The sequence below is a fragment of the Alosa sapidissima genome, chromosome 24 (assembly GCF_018492685.1).
Source record: "Alosa sapidissima isolate fAloSap1 chromosome 24, fAloSap1.pri, whole genome shotgun sequence".
Classification (NCBI taxonomy): domain Eukaryota; kingdom Metazoa; phylum Chordata; class Actinopteri; order Clupeiformes; family Clupeidae; genus Alosa; species Alosa sapidissima.
The window spans coordinates 11,818,252-11,836,781 of NC_055980.1; the positions used below are offsets into that span (position 1 = coordinate 11,818,252).

Below are 18,530 nucleotides of genomic sequence, written 5' to 3' on the forward strand. Positions count from 1 at the left end.
TCGCCTACTTCCCGCTCTCGCAGATCCACTTCGTCCACGGGGAGCGGCTCATCAGCGACCCGGCCGGCGAGCTGGGCCGCGTGCAGGACTTCCTGGGCCTTCAGCGCATCGTCACCGACAAGCACTTTTACTTCAACAAGACCAAGGGTTTCCCTTGCCTCAAGAAACCCGAGGGGAGCAGCAAACCCCACTGCTTGGGCAAGACCAAGGGACGGATCCACCCCCGGATCGACCCGACAGTCATCCAGAAGCTGCGGGAGTTCTATCAGCCCCACAACCTGCGGTTCTACCAAATGGCGGGGCAGGACTTTGGCTGGCAGTGACTGATTCTTTAATATCCTGGAATGGAACCCGCTTCTCCAAAATATTCATCTAATTTCTCGGCTGCATTTGTGGCTCCCGGCTGCAGCGACTGTGTGACTATAAACTCTTATTAGACAGGAGGATAATGGATAATTCAATGCCACTTGAGTGCTGGCCTCGAGATGGAAACTGAATTTTATGATTTTTAATATGTTTTGGATGCCGGGCTAAAGTGAGTCAAGTGTAATATCCTGAGACAGCACATTGTTTCCGAGCAGTGACAAATAGCTGTTGGCTGAAAGATTATCATTTTATTTTTCACCAGAGACCCGCGGTGCTGGCACCAAAGCTGTCACTAACAGAAACTAATCAGCGGTGCTTTCGTTCGCTGATGGATGGCATTCTCACTCCACTTCCTGCCGTTTGGCACAAGCTAAACGATTGCAAATGAAAAAGAAAAAAAAATACGAACAAAAAAAGAGAAGAAACAAAAAATGGAAAAGATGACCAGGATCTGCTATGCTATGTCATAATTTTGTTGTGGTGTTTTTTGCAAAACCACTGAGAGTATTATGTGCCGGAAGCCTTCTGTTCTGCAATGGGAGTGAAACCTTCATATTCACACATATTCACAGATTCATTTTTTTTTTATTCAAACTCTGTCTTTAGTGTTTCACTCTATCAGCCATAGTGGGTTCGGATTAAGATATGTTTTTAGGTTCAGATTAAGATATGTTTTTAGGTTCAGATTAAGATATGTTTTTAGGACTACATATGTACAGTGGCATTAACATGGAATAGAAACCAATCAGCAGCACATGCGCTATGCTTACAATGATGCACCAAGACATCATAAGGTTATGTGTTTAAATCATGCATTTGTCCCTGAAAACAACCACCCACTCAGCAGCCCTGGAAGCAGAAAACCAAATGCACACAGTACCCGCGCTTCAAAATTTGGTTTTGTCCTATTTCGACTTTTTTAGCCTGTTTATTGTCTGGAATGAGAACAATGAACCAAATCAATCAAAATATGGCAATGGAAAACAATAGGGCCTGCATATGCTGTACAGCTACAAGGGAGAACAATGCAAACCCTCTTTTATGGATGGTGCAATTACAGCCCAGTATACTGTTAATATCTAAAGATCTACAAATAAACCTGACAAGCTCTAGAGCCATTTTCCTGCATGATATTTGCACTAGCTTTGAGACATAGCCTCCAAGGAAGCAATTAAATTATTTTGAAACAATCAGTTGTGTTTGTAGCTGCTTGTGTGTGTTGCCTGTGCTATGGGAGTTTGATGCTGTGTGTGTATGTGGGCTCGCTGATGGGGACTTTGTGTAAGTGCGCCACCCTCTGGAAAAATCTGGTAATCACTTTTTTTTTTCAATTGCTAAGGTGGCTTGACAAAGTGTATAAAGATGCAATATGTAAATAAATAAAACCAGTGGAGATCTGGTATGTTGACATGCAGAAGAGTTGGATGCGCACCATTAAACCATTGGATGCTGGTATTTATCATTAGGCTACAGCAATAAATTGAACAAAACACATGCTTTGAAGAAGATAATGATTAGAAATGTCAATACAACTTTAAGTATAAGATGACAAAAACATTACCTGACCTGAGGTAATAAACCATGGCAAAAGAAGGCTGAAAACACATAATATTAAATGAAACCAGACTGAAAAGAAAATACAGCAGAAAGATAAAACAGTAATAGCATCAATACAAATACACTACCAGTCAAAAGATGGGGTCATTTAGACATTTCCATTCCACTCTATTATAAACAGAATAGCAGCTGAGATCAGTTGCATTTTGTTTTTTAATCAAGACAGCAGTTTTCAGATTACATGTGCTTACATAATAGCAAAAGGGTTCTTCAATGTTTTCTCAGTTAGCCTTTTAAAATGATCAGATTAGTAAACATAATGTGCCTTTGGAACATTGGATGAATGGTTGCTGATAATGGGCAATGTAGATATTGCATTAAAGATCAGCCATTTCCTTCAGTCGAGAACCCTTTTGCAATTATTTAAGCACATAATGTAATCTGAAAACTGCTGCCCTGATAAAAAAAACAATGCAACTGATCTCAGCTGGTATTCTGTCTATAATTGTGTGAAATGGAAATGTCTAAGTAATCCCAAACTTTTGGTAGTGTTAATGCTTCCATGTAGTCTTTGATCTGGAGCCTGTACCGAATCACTGTGGCAGGAGAGAGAAATAGCGGTAGAGGCAGTTTCAGTACTTGGGTAAATATGGCACTTTGGAGACATCTAGAGGACATGCTGTTACTGTTCTTATAAGACTCATTTAAATGCCTGTTTTTTATTTCATAGACCCAAAATATATTTTTAGCTGTAGAGCTGATTATCCCTGACAGGAATCTCACTCCAATTTATCACACATGGGAAGTTTGAGTGTCCCAAATGTGACAGATGTGCCACCATGAGGACATTTTAAATATGTGATTTTCACCAAGAGGAACCGCTACGTAATGTTGCAACAAACAGACAAAATATGTCCAGGGGTTTGAAAGAGTAACAATCCTGTGCTAAGCATTATATTCAAGTTTCCATGGGTTTGAGGAAGGACGATGCAACATGCTTGTGAGTTTGAGTCATCAGACCACATTTTGCACTGACAATGAAAACCATATTTAATTTCATCCGCTCCCATTTTTTAGAATGTACTCTTCCAGTGATCAAGAAGCAAACACACACTTGAAGCAACAGCAGGTTTATTATCTGCTTTACAGAACAGTGTTTACAAATAAATAATCATTATCATACTTTTAACATTATACATTTCCTACATCTTAAATTATATTACCTTATCTAGCACGACAACTCCCTGTAAACAGTTTGTTTGGCAAAAATAACTCCTCAGTAATTCTTCATAAAATGATTTATAAATTTATTCAGGAAAAACTGTACTCATCCCCATGATTCAGCCTTATGGAGGTTGAAATATGTCGTCATGTCAGTGCTGACAAGAAAGGGATCCGATTCTCTAACAGAATCATACAGTAGATATCAAAATGTATATCTTTAATCTCCACCCAACACTCTGGGGTCCATATCTCACAACATTACCCATGTGGATAGGTTGAACTTGGAGACACACAAAAAAACAAACCTGACGCAATGTTAGCCTGGGCAATGCTACAAGCGTTAGAATTCAGCAACGGACAAGGCTTTTAAAATAAAAAAAGAAAGCTGTGGTAAAAAAATGTAGGCCTGCAAGCTCACAATAGCTTTTCGGTTCCAGACCTCTTCTCAGCCAAAGGCAAACTTTTGATATGCAATCAGTAGGGCTATACGTAATAAGCCCCAAATACAATAAATGGACACACCACTATCATATTAACCACTAATACAAACTATTTTAATCATATATGTTTGACTGTGAAAAAGACCAAAAAAATCTTGTTTGTAGTAAAGTATGTTAAGGTCCTCAATTTAGCACTTAATTTAGCACTTCAGCACAATTTAGCACCTGAATTATGTTTTTGTTGGTTGTCATTTTCAATAGTGGGCACTAGGGGGAACTAGAGAACCTAACAACTCAATAAAGCAGAATATGAGATCCGATAGAGATAGACTAAATGCAGATAGAGATAGACTAAATGCAGATATAAACAGGGATTGGACAAAAAAAAAGGAAATTGGAAAATTCCATTTTTAGTCCCAATTGGAAAATAAATCTTATGCACCGGTATATGCACAGCAGACATCCTTCCTGTATGTTTGCTTTTTTAATCTGTGCATCAGTAAATGTAAAACTGTAGCCTATGACCTTTCAGACTTCTAAAGACAAAACACATTGTTGGAGTGCTGATGGCTGGGGCCTTGTTAACAAAAACGTAGATAAACGTTTCGAGATGAATTGTGTCTAAAAAAAACTAGCTCTGGGAAGCATAACTCAATGGCAAATCATGTTTCCATTACTTTGCCCAACCCCTGTAACTGAGTATCGTTTCTGCACACTGGACAAGCAGGGCCCACTCAATCAGTAAGTATTATGGGTAACATGAACATATGTTTATCTGTCAATGATGTGCCTTATTGAGAGGTTATATAGCTTAGGGTAAAGCTTAAGTCTAATTATCAGCAAAATGGTCCCCAAATATATCAAATGAACATGCTCAAAAGGCTTAAGATCCATGCAACTCTGCTCTCCATAACAACATCAATAGCCTCATAACATCTAGTATTCAAAAGAAATGAGTGATCTGTACAATGAGCAAAACAACATGTATTCCTATTGTGGTCTACTTTTTACCAAAATAAGTGTAGTAACAAAGAGCAAAAGGGCTTGAAATTACAAAAAGAAAAAATCACATACATGAAACATTGAAAGCTCATGAAGTGAATTCTAACCACCTAATTTGCAAGTATTTCAATATACGCCTTAATATGCCCTCTTAGGGTACACATTTGTGTGTTTAGCTCTAAAAGCAATTGCACTGACCAATCTGTTACAAACATCATAAATCACACAATTAGGTAACACAAGAAAAAACAAAACCGCACAGTATCAAGAAAGGATTAGCTTGTCTTTTGGCAGTTGAACCCGAGATAAAAAATGTTCTCTGATTTAAAATTAGACAAATTCAAAAGAGGACTTAGAGGAATTAGAATTAGTTACATTTGCATATTACAAAACATGCTCAGAGACTAAAGCTATCAATGATATTCATCATGCAGTTTGAAACGACTCTGAAAAGTAGATCAATATAACAAGCAAAGGCACTCAGCATGGTGACTGTAACTAAATACATTTTACACACAGCAGGACTCTTGCAGACTGAAGCTGAGGGCGCTGTAGGATTACTTATGATGGAAAACCATGCCTTCCATTTGAATTTGAATAGGAAACACAATGGCTTTTATGTCGGAATGTCTGGTTTAGAGGGAAGCGTGAATCAGCAGTTAGCTAATGACTGAGCAGCAAGCTGACCCTCTACACTTAATACAGGATCATATCTATTGATATGGAAAGTAAATTGTGAAGATATTATTCACCATATTCTGTATTTTCACAGTATCAATGCATTTGAATTGATGCGATAAGGAAAAGAAATAAATACATAAATGTCCAATAAGGTCAGCTACTCCCATCTTTACACTGTGCATGTATGTGCATGATCAAAACAAACAAACAAACAGACAGAGATGACAGAAACTCACTGACAACACAGTCTTTTTTGGTCACAACATAGCCCATTTTCAAGAGAAAAGAGAGAGAGATGGAGATCAGATTTGTTTACTGTGAGAGAACAGGACACTCAGGCCTCTGCTGGCAGGCTGCAGTAGTTGGATGAGGAGGGTGGAGCTTGGTGCGGCGGACGAGGGAGGGAGGAATGGCAGCACTAGACACCCAGTGCAGGCCTCTTCTGTTTGAGGGGCGAAACCTCAGCAATACTCCTCCACCTGCTGCTGGTGGTGGTGGTGGTGGTGGTGGTCGGGCAGATCGTTGAGGTCCAGGAAGACGGAGTTGTTGGAGAGCTTGCGTCCCGAGCTGGACAGGTCCAGGAGCTCCTCGGCGGCTGAGCTGGGGACGGAGCTGATGTACATGTCCCACACCTGGTCTGGGGACTCCAGGTCCAGCAGCTTCTGCTTGATCTTCAGGTTCTTCTCAATGTTCTTGCGTTTGTGCTTGAATTCCAGAATAGTCTTTGTGTAGCGGTTGATGGTAGTCACGGAAGAAGCCATGCAGGCAGTGAAGGAGCTCCATGCTAGTCTGACGAACAGAAACAATAGAGTGCGTGATTAGTAAGGATATCTGCCTGGAAGTCAGCCCAAATTTGCCTCACCCACAAAATTTGAGGTCCGGAAATTCAGTCTCGCCTCACTCTATTAAAGCTGCAGTTGGCAAGATTTTTTAGATCATATTTACTGAAACACTATGCTCCAACAGAACAACATAAATCAGCCTGTTTTAGAAAAAAACCTGCACTTCTACCTCCACCTAGTTATTTGTTTTGCAAAAATCCACAGCTCCTGGTTCTTCTGGTCCAATCAGAACAGGGCTGTGTGAGATCTGACTGTCAATCACAGTCTGGTGCAGTCTGGTCCAGTCCTCTCAATCTGTCAGACTTGCCAACTGCAGCTTTAAGAAACCTCTAAGCCCACACCAGAGCGGTTCAATACAGTGTACAATGATGGACAGATGAGCAACGGTGCCTAGTCATTCATGTCACCTGAGTGCACTTGAGTTGATATTGTTTGAAAAAGCCTGTCCCAAGAGAAGCTACATGTTTAGATTTCACTATCACGTCTGTTGTAGTCTACAAGTTAATCTGGAATCACAGTAAATACAATAACCAATAACCCTGCACCTTATCATAACACGCATTGCTTCAGAACTTGGAAAGATGGCTTTTAGCTACTCTGCCCCCTGGTATTGGAACCTCCTTCAATAATAAAACAAACTCTCCATTTACTTAAGACACTTAAGTCAGATGCACTGCATCGTTTCCAATAACCCTCTCCTCTTTATTTCTCCCTTTGTTTTTGTCTACATGTATATATGTATTTGTCTGTTGTTAAATGTTATTTATCCTATTGTTTGTTGTGTCTGGACCTGTCATTATTGTATTCTGTTGTCCTGTCTGGTCATTGTTGTATACCTTTCTGTTCTTGTTCTTAGTGTACTTTTTTAGTTTTGTGAACCAATGGCTCCCTTGAAAAAGAGATATAATATCTCATTGGGACTCAACTGGTAAAATAAAGGATAAATAAAATAAAATAAACAAGATATTGAGTGTGCAATAACTTTAAAAAACAAACAGAAAACAGCAATTGGGGCATTTGTCGAGAAGACAGATGTTTTTCTTCCTATATTTACATATTTCGTTGCTCTGATTGGATAGGCTTATCCAATTGTATGCAGAGTCCCATAATCACGTCCCAATGGAGCGGTAGCCTCCCAGACTCAAATTCTGAATAGAATTGAGTCTGGCTACGTCAGGCTAAAGGATAAAATTCTTACATCTATGTAATAGACGTTGTGTAAAATGCAAATAAAAACAGAATGTGATAATATACAAGTCTCTTAACTCATATTTAGCAGGAAAAAGGACATAGACAACATATCAAAAATATCTTAATTTTGAATTTGATGCAAGCAACATGTTTAAAAAAAAGTTGGGATGGCAGCATGTTTACCACTGTGCTGCTTCACCTCTTCATTTAACAAAATTTTATAAATGTTTAAGGAACTGAGGAGACCAGTTGTTTAAGTTTTGAGAATGAAATGTTGTCCCATTACCCCCCGATATAGAATTTCAAGAACAGTATGGGGTATTCTTAGTCATGTTTTTCATTCCATTATGCACCTAATTTGACAAATCTAGACTGCAGAAAGGCCATTTTAGCACCTGGACTCTTAATCTATGGAGAAATACTCTTTCTATGTGCATAATTAATTTTGACATTGTTTTTCTGAAATATTCACGGTCTTCCCTGGAAATGACATTGCCTGGATTGCAGTATATGTTGCTCAAAACCTGTATACATCATTCAGAATTGATTGTGCTTTGCCAAATGTGCAAGCCCATCCCCATGCTTTAGGCAGTGGTTCTTAACTGGTCTGGCTTTGGGACCCACTATTTCCCATGTTCATGAAGTCGCGACCCATATATATTTTTTAGCATTTAAGCCAACAGATAATGGTGAGCTACATGGTAAGACATGCAAAATACCTGTAGCAGTGGCATAGCCACGATAATTTCTGGCTACCCCCATGGCCGTGGTGATGTTTGGCATTACATTTGTGAAGCCTTCAACTCCTGATCTCACCTTAAAACACTCAGCAGGTTTGTTTTTGACAAGGACGCTTTGTCCCTATGTGGCATTTTAGTTTTGATGGTTTCATGTTCTCATATGCCAGCAATTCACTGCATGCCACACTCTGGGGTTTCTGTCCCATTTTTTCCAATCTGAAAGGTCTGATATTAGATCTGATAAGGTAACATTTTAAATATGCATTCTTTTTTTTTTTTTTTTGAACCACAAGCTCCGCGACCCACCCAGAAAAGTTCCGCGACCACTTTTGGGTCCCGACCCACCAGTTACAGTAAGAAACACTGCTTTAGGCACTAATGCTCCTCCACACCGTCATAGATGTTGGGTTTTGAACTGAGCACTAAAACAAGTTGGATAGGTTGGATACTTGGATAGGCCCTCTCCTCTTTAGCGCAGATAAGTCCAAAATTTCCAAAAAGAATGGCAAATTTTGATTGGTCTAACCACAGGACCTTTTTCCATGTTACCTCAGTCCATTTTAAACAAGCTTAGGCCCAGATAAGACGGTGGTATTTTCTGTATCATGTCTCAATAAAATTTTGGCTGTTACAATTTTGGCTGCAGTTTTTTAATTGAGTATCAAACTGTGCACATAGACAATGGTTATCAGAGGTTTTTCTGAGCCCATACAATGAAAGGTCTGGAAACAGGTCTGGTGTTGATGCCATCTGAGGTCCAAAAGACCACGGCCATCCAATTTATTTTTCAGCTCTTTCCCTTATTTGCAAAGATTTCTTTGGATTCTCTGAATGTTTTAATAATATTATATCCTGTAGATGATGAACTCCCCAAATACCTCACAATTTCATATTAAGAAGCATTAAAATTACATTGTTTCATCATTTGTGCACACAGGTTTACACAGAGTGATGAATACCCCTACATCTTTATTTCTAAGAGACCCTGCCTCTCTGGGATGCTCTTTTTCATACCCAATCATGTTGCCAGTTACCCTAATTAGTTGTGAAATATTCCTCCTTTTGTTTTCTTTATCATTACACAACTTTTCCAGCATTTTGTTACCCCTGTCCCAACTTTTTTTTTAAACATGTTGCTGGTATCAAATTCAAAATTAACATATAATTTTCATGAAATAGTCAAATTTGTCATTTTCAACATTTGATATGTTGTCTATGTCCTTTTTGCAACTAAATATGAGTTTAAGAGACATTCTGTTTTTATTCACATTTTACACAATGTTTTTGCACATTCTGTTTTTATTGCACATTTTACAAGATGTTTTGGGGTTGGAATATAACAGTAGCCAGACTGGCAGCAAAATCGTTGAAAATAATAGCTTTGGCTTTAAAGTTTACAGACATAATACTTCGAGTCCCATCATTTATTGATTTCTGATAGGACATGATCGGCGATATCCTTTACAAACCCCACTCTCACTCTGTTCATATAAATGAGACATTAAAAAACGATGGCAATCTTACATGTATGACCAGCTGTAGTCCCAGGTCTGTGGTTTCCAGTCTTCTGGGCCCAAACTAACGGTTAACTGGAATGCTGTTGTGTACATCATGTGGGCTACCATCCCAAGGAGGCCTAGAGAAAGGTCACCCAAGAGTGAAAGATATAGAGGGAAATACACTTATAAATCCTCCTTACAAGGTCATTGTGAACAGATACATTACATATGTTAATAAAATAAATTAAGTTTGAAAAGAGTTTCCCTGTTTATGTTAGGCTGTGTACAATATAAAATATCTAAAATCTGTGTTTCTCAGTTGTCACCACAAGGGGGCAGACTACACCAGGAAGCGACACAGAGGCTGAGACTTGCCTATAATACTGACTGAAATACTAAACAAAGGAGACACAGCCACAATATCACAAGTTTAGCTTGCAGTATGTAATACTTCACTGACTCTTCACAGCGGTAAACCAGTGTAAAATAAGCCAAGGTGAACTCCATTAGCTCATGCTTGCACAGATCCCAGGAGTGGAAGTAATTAATATCAGTCAGGACCGCAGGGTATACACACACTGTGGGAGTATATGTGTCAGGGTCACTGTGCTGTGTCAGTGTGATTTTATGTGTGTAAGTGTGTATGTGTATGTATGTGTGTGTGTGTGTGTGTGTGTGTGTGGGTGTGTGTTTCAGAGAGAGAGAAAGAGAGAGAAAGAGAGAGGATAAGAGAATAAGAGAGCACTCGAGAGAGAGAGAGGATAAGAGAGTGAATGAGTGAGTGCCTCTGCCTTCCGTCCAGATGGCAAACTTATTCTCATCACACCACACAACATCAACCAGCCAGACCTTGAGGGAGGAGAAGCAATGTCACACCACAGTGGATCGAAAAAGGAAGAAAAAAAAATGACGCAGGAAGTAGAAAAAAAAAAAGTTGAAGAGGAAATTCAGGACAGATTAAAGATCCAGTATTTACAGCCCGTCCCAGTCAATGTGTCAAACACTTCTCGCCGTGTCTGAGTCACAGTGTCTGACGACGGCAAAGTGCTGTCTCACTTCATTAAACACCGACACAGCCTGAGCTGCTGTGGAATATTGGTGGGGCTGAAAAATATGACCCATATTTTGTAAATGGATGCCTTCAAATGCTGGAGGGGAAGGAGCCTAGAGGGAGGACTATCTGCAAGCAGAGGCTGTGCTGGAGACAGGGGAGAAAAAAAGTTACCTTTAGTTTTTTTTTTTTTTTGTAGACTGATCTGCATCCGGGCTGAGAGGGAATCTCATTTCAGCAGGATTCATCACAAAATAAATCATGAATAATAGTGAGAATGAGTCAGAGGGAGAGAGAGAGAGAGAGGGAGAGAGAGAAAGAGAGAGAGAGGGAGGGAGAGAGAGAGACTGAGAGCGATCTCCATGACAATCCGATTGCTTCATAAACCGTCAAAATCCCTGTATTGCATGAGCACCGTCCAGACAGAGCAAATAAACTATGGATTCCGCCTCAGTCTGCCCCGTTGTTGACAATGTATAACAATCAATTGTTTTCTAAATATAGTCACATCAAGTGACACAATCACATCAAGGGACATCAATTAACTAAATTCCGCTAAACCATACTCAAGAACAACCAGATCCATCTGCCTGGCCATCTACGTACAACATCAAATCCAATTCCAATCAATGTGTTGTGATGTGAAATGACAGAAGCCATTGCTCAGGCAGCAGGAACATTGGTCTAATAAAGCTGAGAGGCCACTGCCCTAACTTACTGCCCAGTGGATGGAAAGTTCACAGAAGATGGATTGGTTGGCTTTTCTAAGCTATTATAATATGGTATTAGAAAATTAATACTGTATAAAAAGCACTGTATATATTCCAATCACAGCAATTGAACAGTAGAGATATTGACAAATAAAATGGCTTTAAATTTGGAATTGTCAAACTATACATTATTTACCTAGTAGCATACTGTATTTACATACAATAGTGCACTAGTACAATAGTGAGTTCTCAAACTTGAGGATCTTTTAGTGTTAGTTGGTATTACAGTCATTTTTGCACTGGTTATAATAGTGTACTGTCAACTGTGTTAAGGGGCTCTAAGCGATGTTGTGTGGTTTCTAAGCTAAAACATTTTTTGTCACATTATACAGCAAACATCTCCTCACAATCCGCTAGCTGCCTGTCCCTATACACTGTAAAAAACGCAGTCTCTGTGGACAGACCAGGCTCCAAAAATGGCAACAAAAACAGCCTGGTCCAGCCTGGACCATAAACAGAAACATAACAAACTGTTCCAGCCAATCACCGATGAGATGCGCATTCAGGAGAGTTTCAGTTGTACGGGAGGGAGGGGCGAGATAGCTCTCTGTTTTGTTTGAACGTCAACAAAAGTGACGTTACCCAACATCGCTTCGAGCACCTTTAACATCCAGTGATATCAGCAATGCTACAACATTACAGAATAATTGTGTGCACTGTATGAATTCAAAGATAACAAATATTACTGTATGAACTTATGAAGAGCAAAGGCAATGTGCGAGAGCTGTGGTGTTTGTTCCAGCCAAGTCTCCCTGTTGTTTTTCTGCTTGACCTGTAGGCAGTTACTTATGACGATGACCTATATAATGTAAAAGGCGCAGAGATCATTGCTTTTTGTTTCTTAAGGGATATCATCCTCAGAGTATTAAATCGTGTGATGTTATATTGATGCCACCATGGCTCAAAAAATTGAGAAAATAGAATGGCAAAGTCAAGCCTGCAGCTACTGAGATAGCTGCAGATAGTTTTCCCCTGACGCCCCAAACACCACTATCTCTACAAACAGAACCTGATCTACTTGTGTGTCTGATGCTGGCTCTGTGCCTTTGTTCTGGTACATCACAATGAAATATAAATCCACAAAAAAATATAAAATAGAGAACTCAAGAGGGGTCATTGTTGGTAAAAATACTGTTTCATGTCAGACAAAGTAAATGTTTCACATTGTCCATGCTCTTATGTACATCATATTCTTTACTCACACTACAGTGTCAAAGTTACTAGCACAAACATTTCAAAGTTTATCAATGCCACCAAAAAAGCACGGGAACGATGATGTTACCTGATAGGACGGTGAATATGGCAGCGAAGGCGTTCAGCTTGAGGCCATCAATGACGCTGCCAAAATGGCACACCTCTATGGACATGAGAATGCCTCCTGTGGATAGCAGCAGGATGTATAGGCACTCGGCCACGATGCACAGCCACAGGACACCTGCAGAGAGACGGAGATAGAGAGATCAAAGGGTGAGAGAATGGATATCGATCCGCCATGTTTTTCTCTTTCTTTTTGGTGTTAGAAGTCTTGGAGGTTTATCAAGAGACGCTCAAAAGTTATGGCCATTCTGATCAAGGGTCTGATAACCTTATCCAAGCCCATTAGCACACTGCTCACATCTCTGCCCCCTTAATGGTCCTCCTGGGTGTGATGAGTGTGACAGAGGACAAACCAACCGATGGATCAAATCGGGACAAGGCCAAACAAGGGCTATCGTCAGCTCTCCTGACCATTCAGTTCAATGCATCACAGGTTAGTGGCCACACTTAGAGATTCTGGACAGGTCCTCTCCAAGTCCCAAATTCCCATCTCCCATATATGATAGAAAGCATAATGGCACTCTTAGTGTTGTGCTATGTACGCTCAAGGCAGATCAATCACCTATAGTGCCCCGTCTACTCAATGCACAACCCGAATAATGCATCGGGCAATCGTAAATGTACTGGTCAGGTGAGCAGCCTAAAATAGATGGCAGCACACGATGCATCAATTAATTTCATGACCAAAACGGTTGTTCAGTGTAATTCAGACAGGGTTTTTCAGTCCCAATTTACTGAAAGAGTAAATGTTATGATAATAAAAGAGTGTATGGAACAGAGTAGGACAGGGGGCGATGAGAGAAGAGCTCGACCAGGAGAAGCGAGACGCAGCGAGGAATTTGAGTGGATTTAAAGTGGATTAAAAGGAGGGATTCAAACGGCCAGGCCATTAGGAACACTGTCTGTCAGGCAAAGCCCATTTGAACAGGTGTTGAGTCCGGAGCTACAAGGGCATCTTTCTGCTCACTGCAAGTGAGTTCTAATTAACCTACTGCATTGAGGCCCAGTAGTAAAACTGTACCTCATCTTAAAGGCAGACTTCATGGGGCCATTTTAGCACCCCCAGAGGGTCAATGAGGTTCATCTCACTGTGTAATGGCATTTCAGCTGAATGCAGCCGTGTCAGGTTAAAATGAGCCCCAGTCATCTCTGGCAACATGTTATGAATTGAGAATGAGTTTTCATTCAGTGACCATTCATTATTCTGAGGGTGGACTGTGACAAGAGACCGATAATGACCAGTTTCTAGCACCATTACATGGCATCGTAGAAGATGACAACAAAGGCAGTTTTGCCACAAAATTATATTCACACTGACAGCACTCAATGAATCGAATCAAATTGCATTGCAAACAAAATATTCATATTTGTATGCTGTGTTATTTGTGATGCTATGCTTCACGTTCATTTTCAGGATCATCATATGTGTATTGGTAGGGGGAGCAATACAGTATCATCCTTCGCCAATCCTTTTGAGCTATCCTCAACAGAGGGATATCTGACCGCATGACCTATATTTAATACACCCTCTATACATTCACTGTGTCTGCCTGTAATATCCCTGGGTGTGATGGTATCCTTGTGAATAACCTACAAAAACAGAAATATAAAATGTTGTGAGGTGATAAATGCCTATGTAAGTAATGGAAGGAGAGATTTAAAGCATCAATATAACCTAAGCTTTTAACAACATAATAAAAAGCCTACCTCTTTCATGGGGTGGCGCAATGTTCAGAAAACTTCTGCATTTTTCACCTGGAAATAATACAAAAACTCATTATCATCCAATAGCATCATACAGCACATGAGTATTTCCTTCACTGTAGCCTCTGGCATTAAATTGTGACAATGTGTTAACTTTCAAATCAAATTAGGCTATCATTAAAAATTAGGCTATTATTAAAAATCCTAATGACAAATACCAGATGTTGCATTACAGTTAGTTGTGAATGAGATTTTTTTTTTATCTGTCAGTAAAATAACCTTGATAGAAAAAATAAGGTTAATATGTTTATCCAGTTGCCCAAATAATACAGGTAAAGCATAAAAAACATGCCCTGAGTGGATAATTACATTGGTTAGTGCAATGTTGATCGTATTCTATACTTTGGGTGCACACGTATTGACGTAGATAGGTTGGCAACAACAAACACGAAATTACGTTCTTACCGATCATGTTGACATTTTGCTCACAGGAAAACCAGATTCCGGAATGAAATTTCCTCATGACAAACTTATCCTCTCCAGTTTCCCAAATATACTGTACCAATCGGGTATCGTTTAGGTTTGAGCTGTTAAACCTAATGCAGTACGACTGTTTCGAAGTAACTGGCCCCGTACAAAACGGCTTTACAACTTTCCGGGTTCCTTCGCACCAATAACTGGTAGTAAGTGCGGAAACAGCGAACAGAAGCGCAATGAAGTTCAAGGTGAGTGCAAGAGACGCTCGTCTCCGTCTGTCCATCCCCATATTATTGAACAATAACTACAAAATCTCAGATTCCAAATTGTGTGTTGTCAAACCTCGTTTAAACCTCCATAATCCAGCGTTTCGTCTTAAAATCCTGTTTTGTTATGGTGCGTCTTGGTTTTCATGCTCAGCGCGGAGATATGCTGCTTCCCTGCCTCCACAGATACACTACTCTAATTTTTTGTCCCTCGCCCCACTCGCCTGCACTCACTCCCGGTGATAGCTCCGTCATTCACCGAAGCGCACACAACCCCGTAGTATTCACCTCTCCACCCCCCGCGCAAAAGGTGCATACATCACCCAGAGCTGTCTATGGATAAAGGACGTTTAAAACAGGATGAATGTGTTGAAAGAGAGAAAAAAGGGATTGATTGAAATCATGCAAGTGCTCATGTATCGAATGAATGCAATTCATTACAGGGTAATTATATGGCATAATATTATGAACTGTGAATTTAAATCATGTAAGGGGCCTACTGTCAAGTGCACCCTCTTATTGAAAGTCAATCTCATTGCCTAAGGGTGCAAATCCTGGCCCTCTGAAATTATTCTCAATGGGCCTTCCGAAGACTGATAATTTTAATTACATTCTTGGTACAAATGATTAAAAAATATAATGGATACTGGAGAAACGTTTGATTTTGTCCTGTGAGTGTAGGCCTATGTCAGATATGAAACCCTTCTGTAATCTTCCTCTGTGCGAAAGTGCATATATATAAATATAATAATAATATAATAATTTATATATATATATAAATATAATATAAGATTAAAAATATAATGGATACTATAATGGATACTGGAGAAACATTTGATTTTGTCCTGTGAGTGTAGGCCTATGTCAGATATGAAACCCTTCTGTGCTAATCTTCCTCTGTGCGAAAGTGCATATCACAATGTAATGGCTGTTTTGTGTTTTCCACCCTTATGGCAACAATACAACATGTAGCCTACAGTAGCCTAAGACCCAGCAAGAGGTCCTCCCGTTACAGGAAGAAATTAGCAAATCGGCCTTGTAGCCTACCTCCCTTCCACCGTAATTTATGAATTTATATCATGTGTGCGGATGGTCAAATCAATAGGCCTACAATGACAAGGGACTGACGAACTCCTGTCTCACAGCGTGAGGGATTCCCTTGACGCTAAAGTTATAGCACTAGGCTACCACAGCAGAAGCCCCTTTTCGCTGGACCTTCAGACAATAACGCTCAAAGGTGAACATGAAGCTCTAGAAGAATAGTGATGTGTTACTAATGGCAACGAGACCGCTCATACCGAGACCGCTAGCTTGCATAAAATGGTTTCATTAAGAAAATTAATGTCTGTAGGCCTAATGATTGCAAGACAGTGTCTGCCTCACTTTGATATTCAGGGTCATGGTTTATAAAGGCTCCATGTGGGCCCCCCCCTTGGATAACCAAGTAGGCTATCCACTGCTGTGTCTGTTTATGTAGCCTATGGCTAGTTTTTACATAGGCTACAACCAATGGGAGAAGAAAATAAATGATTGCTAAGGCTACAATATTGTCTGTATGTACCCTCCATTGATTAAATCCCTCCCCTTGCTGCTAATATATTGTGGTTTCTGTGGCAAGAGTTGCCCTCCAACCAATATCCCTGTAAGCTTCTAGAAATATGCAGCCTTTCAGAGGCATTTCTCCTTGAATTCAATATATCTGGTGGCCAGGGGTTGGTTGGGAAGGTCGGCAGAGTTTGACTGGCATGCTCAATATCATGGCAAAGAATAGCTGAGTTTGGAGAATTACTCATACCCATCACCTTGAGCCCAGTCCAAGGACGTGGTTTGGGGCATGGCAGGTGCTTACAGTTAGGTTTGTCGTTTGGCTTGACAGGAAGTATATTGCGCTGTATACATACGACTAGTAATAATAATGAACATACATCTTGAACATACATCTTCTACGAAATCCATCTTCTGGACAATTCTGCCAGATTATGTTCCCTGTACACTACCCCCACAACCACCACCAGCAGCCCCCATAATGCAACAGAAAAACCCATGTTGTTGGTACATGATTGTTGGTATATGAGAAACAGGGTGTTGGATATGAACAGCAGAGTGAGAATAGAAGTCATTAATCATCATCATATCTATTTTAGAGAGCAGCTGTTGCTTTTCTTTCCCCAACAAATTTGTACTCTACATCCAAATATCATTTGCACTTCATGGAATCAGAAGAGGTCATTTTTCTTTCTGGCCTAAGTCGTGACCATGTTATCAGATGAAGATCTGAGAGTGGGAGTGCTTGTGAGAGCAGAGAGGATATGCAAATGTTGTTGCTTGGTGACAAGGTTATCCAGGCTCTCTGCCCTGTTTCCTGTGTGTTTCTGCTGTGTGTGTGTACATGCATTTGTGTGTGTGTGCGCGCAAGTGCGTGTGTGTATGTGTCTGATAAAAGCTGAGTGGCTTTGAGAAATATGCTTTGAGGATGGCAGATGTTTGAGAGATGACAGATCCTTCTTCTCTGGATGCATTTGCATAATTACTCTTAGTCCACACAACAGCATCCGGAGTTACTAAAAGGTCCTCCTGCCCTGCCAGACAGTATCAGACCAACCATCAAGCTCTACACATGTTTCAGACTGAGATTAATTGTATCAATGTTCTTTGAGTTCTCAGTTCATCTGTGGCTGCAAACTGCCTGCGTTCTGTATTAGCTCTCATCTGTTTAATGTTTGGCTCGTCTTATCTGACCATAACCCTCAAGGAAAGGAATGTATTTGATCTTTCTGACAGGAATTATCCTACTTTATATTGTGGCTAAAGATGGGCTAAAGATACCTCTAGTGAGGGAGTGCCTTCTAACAGTTGAAACTGTCTGCTAACTATAGGCAAGGCAGTGGAAGGAAACAGGTAGAGTCTCAGAGGATGGCCAGGGTAGTAAACAATATTTATGAGTGGAACAGAGTTACTTTGCTGATTGGTGGACTGAGGCTATGTTTATATATCAGTAGACGGTTCATGGCTTCACTAATGAGGTTTATGAGAGTCCATATCCCTTCCAGTCATCCTATTGCACACACGTCCTCACACATCTGTACACACACACACACACACACACACACAGATATCAGTAAACAGACACAGCGTGTGTCCACATGCATAAACTACATAATCTAGTACTCATACACTTCTTTTTTTCTCCTCTCTCTCTCTTTCTCTCTCTCACACACACACACACAAACAAACAAACAAACAACTTGACAAATAAGTGGGCAGGCCTTTGCGTGGGAAAGGCTGCGCTCTGTCTCCTCTCCTCTCTTGGGGCTCGTTTTAGTGCCCCCCCCACCCTGCCGCCTCCTCACAGTGTAGCAGAAGCACACAGCACCGCCGCTGTGTGAGATAAGTACTGACTCCA

At 40.3% G+C, this 18,530-nt stretch overlaps 2 protein-coding genes across 2 annotated transcripts in view; one reads left to right on the forward strand and one right to left on the reverse strand.

The window, feature by feature from the left end:
* hs3st3l (heparan sulfate (glucosamine) 3-O-sulfotransferase 3-like) overlaps positions 1–1,699 on the forward strand; it is a 10,860-nt gene extending 9,161 nt beyond the window's left edge. The window contains exon 2 of the mRNA XM_042082988.1: positions 1–1,699. This exon is cut by the window's left edge and continues 314 nt beyond it. Within this exon, the coding sequence (XP_041938922.1) occupies positions 1–323 (323 nt within the window). The 3' untranslated portion in view covers positions 324–1,699.
* A 1,410-nt stretch (positions 1,700–3,109) lies between these two features.
* LOC121700152 (germ cell-specific gene 1-like protein) lies at positions 3,110–15,336 on the reverse strand. The gene is made up of 5 exons (XM_042082933.1): positions 14,850–15,336; positions 14,388–14,435; positions 12,646–12,798; positions 9,568–9,679; positions 3,110–6,059 (listed from the first exon to the last, which is right to left on the reverse strand). Exons 1-5 carry the CDS (start codon positions 15,148–15,150, stop codon positions 5,732–5,734), a joined length of 942 nt encoding a protein of 313 aa, XP_041938867.1. The 5' UTR covers positions 15,151–15,336; the 3' UTR covers positions 3,110–5,731.
* Between the last annotated feature and the right edge of the window lie 3,194 nt (positions 15,337–18,530).